Source organism: Rhagoletis zephyria, unplaced genomic scaffold (genome assembly GCF_001687245.7).
Source record: "Rhagoletis zephyria isolate East Lansing unplaced genomic scaffold, Rhagoletis_zephyria_1.1 Rzeph_scaffold_00354, whole genome shotgun sequence".
NCBI lineage: Eukaryota > Metazoa > Arthropoda > Insecta > Diptera > Tephritidae > Rhagoletis > Rhagoletis zephyria.
Window position 1 is genome coordinate 253,817 of NW_016157438.1, and position 7,179 is coordinate 260,995.

Sequence of the window (7,179 nt, forward strand, 5' to 3'; positions counted from 1 at the left end):
GAGTATAAGGGACTCAAAATGGAGAAAATTAGCCTATGGTTACAGAAGATATGGAACAAATTAACTGACGAGGACCTGCGTGCCAAATGAACTTTTTTCTCAAAGTTTACACTGCTGGCAAATGTAAATAAGGATTAAAATTTAGAAACTAATTAATACAACTAAAGTAAAATCTGTGGAAAATTATCAATAACATACTTTTTTCGCAAAATCTATAAAGGACTCTTCTATTTCTCAAAAAAACCTGGGTAACAGTTATTCGTCGCCACGCTGTACATTTAGATCCAATAAAGGCTAAGGAATTTTACATATACGTACTTAAAAGCTAAGGATAATATCTAGGAATAATACCAGTTAATTTTTTTTACTTTTAAACACTTTACAGGCGTCTCTTTTTGAGCGATAACAAAATTATTGATGTCGGCAGAGGAACTTTTGGCTCTATCGGAAAAATCGGTACAATTGATTTAGCTAGGAACTTTTTAAAGAAAGTTGATTTTCAAATGTTTTCTCAACTCAATTATGTCGAGGTAAAAGTGTAAAATTAAAAAGATAACAAAGTATAGCGTATATGTATAATCACTCTTATCTTTTAGTTAATTGATTTGGCTGAAAATAATATAACAGTGGTTGAAAAGCATTCCTTTAAGGACATATACCAAGCGACTATTAATATTTCACACAACTCTTTGGAAAAAATAGAACAGTACGCATTTGAGAATTGCGTAAACATCACAGTTTTGGACTTGTCGTTCAATAGACTAGCAAACTTTTCGCGCAATGCATTTGATATTACGACTTTCGCTACCGATTTTCAGTTGAGCTACAATTTTCTCACAAATTTAGCGCAGGTGAAAGACTATCAAATAATTGTGATATTTTTAATAAACCATTTTAATTTCATACTTTTCAGATACCCTTTCAAAATATGACGGGAATCAAAGTTATAAATGCGTCGCACAACTACATAGCAGAGGTGCCAAAGAACTGTTTTCCAAAGCTATACGAATTACACACTATTGATATTTCGCACAACAACATTTCGCTGATTGCCAATGGCGTCTTTCAGACACTCTTTTCCCTACGCTTTTTAAATCTTAGCCATAATAGTCTAACCGAAATTAAGTCCTCAGTTTTTGGTACACTCCCCACTTTGCTCGATATGAATCTCAGTCATAATAAGTTGACATCTATTGTGCGAGGAGCACTGGCTAAACTTACAAGTCTACGTTTTTTGGATCTCAGCAATAATCAGTTAGAAAAGCTATTTCAAATTCCAATTTCCCTAAATGACTTGAATTTAGAAAGGAATCACTTAACAGGAATACCAGCAGGTACATGGCCGGTTATGAATTCGTTGCTGTTCCTAAACCTAAATGACAATCAAATTGGAGATTCCTTAACTGCACAAAGCTTCACAGGTCTGCTGGTGCTGCAAAAATTGTACCTTAACAAAAATAACATCAGTCAGCCACCCATCGAATGCCTGGCCGGTATGTCAACACTTCAGTATTTGCACCTTGAGGTAAATAATATATGTACATGTTTTTAAGGAACATCCGTCGTTTTGCACTGATATTAAATTCTCACCGTTTTTTTTTTAGGAAAACAACCTAACAAGTTTGGAGAAAAGTGCTTTTGGAAAATTACCAGTACTTTTTGAACTCAATTTGCACCATAATGGTGTTAATGATATAAGGTTAGTACATGAGCCGTTTATTTTGAAAGTGGCATAAGTGACCTTTTCCAAAAAAAAACGAGTTAATGATAACACCAATTAGAATTTAACGGTATCTGTTAATTAAAAAAAAATGTGCACTCAAATGTTGAGAACTACTGAGGTCTTGTTCGTGAAAAGTTTTATTAATCAGCGGTATAACGAAAATGTTTATTTTGACAGTGACATAAGTCACTCAAAAAATCAAGTAAATGATAAACATGGAGTACACCGAGCAAAAATCAATTTTGCACAAAAATATACATATTCCAAAAACTAAGAGCTACATGTAGTAAAACTGCGTTTTTACAGGTTAACCTAATCTTCGCAGCTTGCGTTTTGCAGTCGAATTTGTTATTTTTGCGTCACCCGAATTTAGCTTGCGTGCGTCAGTGTTGCCACTTTGTGAGTAATTCCTCAAAACGTGAGGAAAGTTTCGGGTGCGCTTGAGTATTTTTTGAGGATTTTTATTTTGAGGAATTTTCTCTCGATATATTTGCAGATAAAAAATGCAGCAATATTTTACACAAGAGAGTTGTTACATCGCTCTTCAAATTTTTGNTGTTACATCGCTCTGCAAATTTTTGACAAAAAGCTTTCCGAAGTTTTATAAAGAGCAAAATACACCACACAAGTGGCTTGTCAAACATTCTTCAAACCTACTTTTCCCATTTCGCCATACACAATGCAAACATGACTCGTTCTAGCAAAGAATTTTAGTTTTCTTCCGGTTCACAATGTAAAAGGGTTTGGTTTTCTTCGATTTTTCTCTCGCGTCCTCATTCCGTTGCGAATGAGGCGATTTTATCATACACAACGTAAGCGATTTGATCAAACTTCAACATGGCGGCCAGAAAATCAAAAAATTTTGATTTTTGTTCACATTTTCCTCAAACAAGCCGTCAAACCTTCAAACGGCCCCATACACAACATAAATAGCTTTAAGGAAAGGGATATTTCGCTTGGTTTGTCAAGCCACTTGTGTGGTGTTTTTCGCTCTTAAGCACATCTGCATTTGCTGCTAAATATTCAAAATGTTATCAATAATTTTTTTTCATTCCATTGTTATATTTTCAAGTTATTTTAAACTTGCAAAATGTCCGGTAAGGAATGGAGAGAACACGCATTGTTCGATCATAAGGATACTCATATTGATTCCTCATTAGATCCAGAAAATTGTAGGAAAAGGTTTTGAATTAAAAAGTTTCTTCAGGTTCATATAAGTTTCCCAATTAAAAAAATTAAATCTACATTAATAATANCATATTGATTCCTCATTAGATCCAGAAAATTGTAGGAAAAGGTTTTGAATTAAAAAGTTTCTTCAGGTTCATATAAGTTTCCCAATTAAAAAAATTAAATCTGCATTAATAATATGGCCCTTTTCTAATGCTTCAGTAGAACGTATATTTAGTAGTTTAAAAATGTGTACGACTGACTTGAGAACCACATTGAGCACTGATATGGTTGCAGCAATAGTATATACAAACCAAGGCATACAAAATAACGGTGATACTTTGTTTGAACCGCAAGAACAAATGTACCAATTGAATTGGAGAATGTAATTAATTTTTGTACTAAGTACCTGTAAATAGAATGCAGTACACAATACTCATATCTGTAATAAGAAAATTTTGAGTAATTTGTTCGGATTTTGAGAATTTTTCGTTTGTTTTTGAGGAATTTGGTAATTTTTTTGTGGCAACACTGACGTGCGTTTGCATTTGATTTCATTGAGCGAAACGTTAAATCAAAATGTCACGCAGAACAAAAATTGGAAATTGAGTTAGCTTCATATGCACACGGTTCAATTTCGGTTGGNGCAGAACAAAAATTGGAAATTGAGTTAGCTTCATATGCACACCGTTCAATTTCGGTTGGTCCCATACAAGTTGAATGTGCATGAGACATTTTTGACAGTAAATTGGCGGCGTGCGTGAATATGAGGTTAGCCTCTTAGTTTCTTTCTTTGGCGTCAGGATTTTCTTAAGGGGCTTGAAATTTAAAAAATTTGATTAGCTCCAAAAATTGCACTGGTTTACAGCAAAAATGTTTTGTGGATGTCACTATCCAACTCCTATGTAGAATTGCTAGGTCATTCCGAAAATCGAGTTAATTTTTTTTCTATGGATACGTTTTCAAGATATTTTCAATTTACCGTTATTCAGCTTAAAGCAAAAATTGGTTCCTTTTAATCACGTATATCTTACGAACCAATTTGAAAATCTTAATATAAAATACGACAAATGAAAGCTAATAATATTCTCCATAAACCGTATATACATCACTTTAAGATAGGGCTTATATTATCTAACAAATTAATTAATCATTCCAGCTTTTTTTATTTTTTAATGAAAAAATTAAAAAAAATTGATTTTAACAGAAGAAAAATTTAAAAAATGACAGGTTCTGTGCCAAATTTTTGTATTTGTACTAAAGCCTTTTCTTTTCCAAAAAAAACAATTCCAATTACTAATGAAGAATATGATGGATAAATAAGAAATTATGAGTGGTCAAATGAAAATACGCAAAGATTTTTGTACGACAAATGAGCAGGAAAGCAAGTTACTCATACGCCACGTACACCTGAGTAACACGCTTTTCTGCTCATATTTCATACAAAAAATCTTTGCGCATTTTCATTCGACCACTCATTATTTCGTATTTCTCCATCGATTTCCTTCATCAGTAACTTGACTTTTTTGTAACAGAACAGTCTTTAGTACAAATGCAAAAATTTGGCACAGAACCTGTTATTATTTTAATTTTTCTTCTGTTACAGTTTGATATTTTTTTAATTTTTTCATTAAAAAATAAAAAAAACTAATGATTAATTAGTTTGTCAGAAACTATCAGTCCTATCGGAAAGTGATGTATATATACGGTGACCATAAACATATTTTGAAAATACAGGACAATTTTTCAAAAAATTTACCTACATATAATTGCGTAGTATAAAAATTACAAAAATATACTACATATGTATATACATTCCTCGTCATTTGAATAGCGCACCCCTTTTTTGATTTTCTACCATACAAAGTATNACATATATACATTCCTCGTCATTTGAATAGCGCACCCCTTTTTTGATTTTCTACCATACAAAGTATGCTTGACAAAATTTTTATATGGAAGAAAATGTGCAACACCGTCAACCAAAAAAATTGTCGCCCCTATGTTTATTTTTTTTTAATTTTCAAAAATTTTTTAAATGGGATGTAGACGTAGAATATGCTGTATTTTTATAAAAAGTTAATGAATATTAAACAAACAAAAGGAAAACTGTACCTACTAAGTATTAAAAGGATGTGCTATTCAAATTCCAATTCCAATTTTAAACTTTAAACATAAATCACATTTGCTTCATTGGTATTAATCTTTTAGTAATGAATATTTACAAAATTATAGTAAGGCATATTACATTATACTTTACACGAAATATGAACCTCTGTAAAGCAAATTTTTTAGGCAAACTTTGGGTCGTTGAACACAAAAAAAAAATACCCATGGTTTCAAAGAAGTGTTTTCGAGATTTGTTCGAAAAACGTATTTTTAGTACTTTTTCAGTTATTCCTCAATATCTCATGAAACGACCAACAGTTCGAAAGGTATTGATGGGCTCTTTGCAAAAATATATATTTTTTGTGCAGATTGTGTTCCGTAACATCTACATTTCTCATCAGATTTTCATTTACTGTAAAAAGAAAATGATTGAAATTTCAATTTTTCTGTTTTGATCGCTTGTAACACTAATAATTTTCATCGAAATCGGCAAAGTAATATATTTTTGTAAGGGGACTGTAGGTCGCTTATGTTGATTGAGATATTGACGAATAGGTCCGAAATGTACCAAAAACACGTTTTTCGAAAAAATTACGAAAACGCTTGTTTGAAAAGAAAATTGGCTTGGAATATATTTTTTTTTCTTAAGCGATTACCAAAAAACTTGTAGAACAGTGTTATCGATATATTTGATGCCGGTCTTCAATTTCTCGTCATCCATTGTCCATAACCGTACAATATTTAGGACGCATTGACTAGTTGAACCTTCAAAACCAGCTTACCCTTATGTAGTTATCAATTAGTTATCGACACTGCTTTTATTTCGATTAGGAAAAGTTAATTTTAAAACATCGAAGAAAATGCGGGACAAAGGCAGGACACTTGGAAAAAATCAATACATTTTGGGGGTTTTCTGTTTTGAAAAACTACGCAGGACAGACCTTTAAATAACAGTACGGTCCTGCAAAAAACAGAACGGATGGTCACCGTATGTATATACGGCTTATGGAAAATTTCATTAGCTTTCATTTGCCGTATTTTATGTTAAGATTTTTAAGTTGGTTCGTAAGATATACGTGATTAAAAGGAACCAATTTTTGCTTTAAACTAAATAACGGTAAATTGCAATTATCTCGAAAATGTAACCATAGAAAAAAATTAACCAGATTTTCCGAATCACCGAGTAATTCTACATAGAAATTGGATAGTGGCGTCTGGAGAACAAAAACCAAACTAAAATTTGTGATCCAGTCTTATTTGAAAAATTCAGTGCTATATAGAACATGGCGCAATAAACAGGTGAAGTAATAAGGCAGCATTCTCTGTTTATTTTCTGACATTCGGCTGCCTTATATTTCACAATTTACCTTTATTCGTTGAACGTTTTATGTGTTGCTTCTTTGGAAGTATTTACATATATTTTGGGGGCAATTTGGCCATTTATTATTTGCTTGCAACATTGCTTTTTTTTAAATTTCCGTTTGAATTTTTGTGGACAATTTTTTTTAAACTTAAACTTTTCGTTTGAATTTTTGTGGAAAAATACTATATAATTTATTTGTGATTAAAAAATTAATAATGATTAAGCCAAGCTGTGTAATTTGCAGAAAAATGTGGACTTACGAAGCCGTCCGCTTGTTCCAATAAATTGAAAAAGCTATTTTTTAAGTTCAGGATAAATAATTTAAATAAGCGCTTGAAAGGCAAAAGGTAAAATCGATTAATCTTTATAAACCTCCCATATATACCTACTTACATTTCTTTATTTAAACCTTATGACCATTAATATCACGTGTTGCGTTTTTCTATTCACGTTGCTGATTTCATGTATCTAATTTCATCTCTTCATAAAATTATCAAGATTTGTATATGCATCCGTCGGTGANACCTACTTACATTTCTTTATTTAAACCTTATGACCATTAATATCACGTGTTGCGTTTTTCTATTCACGTTGCTGATTTCTGTATATGTGTATATGTGTATATGTGTATCTAATTTCATCTCTTCATAAAATTATCAAGATTTGTATATGCATCCGTCGGTGAGTCCTTGGAAGTATTCTTTGTGCAATATCTAAAATCCCGAAATAGTTCCCAGATTGAGTCTCTGTTCCTCCTTTTCTCTGCAACTACCTTTATTTTAATCTTTCTTCCTCTATCTTCATCTTTACTTTT

The 7,179-nt window shown here is 31.8% G+C and overlaps 1 protein-coding gene across 2 annotated transcripts in view; it reads left to right on the forward strand.

The window, feature by feature from the left end:
• conv (insulin like growth factor binding protein acid labile subunit convoluted) overlaps nucleotides 1-7,179 on the forward strand; it is a 79,317-nt gene that overhangs the window by 47,923 nt on the left and 24,215 nt on the right. For both annotated transcript variants that reach the window (XM_017610956.1, XM_017610957.1), the window contains exons 7-10: nucleotides 386-530; nucleotides 597-851; nucleotides 914-1,525; nucleotides 1,605-1,699. In XM_017610956.1, coding sequence (XP_017466445.1) covers nucleotides 386-530; nucleotides 597-851; nucleotides 914-1,525; nucleotides 1,605-1,699 — 1,107 coding nt within the window. The remainder of the gene's footprint in view (nucleotides 1-385; nucleotides 531-596; nucleotides 852-913; nucleotides 1,526-1,604; nucleotides 1,700-7,179) is intronic.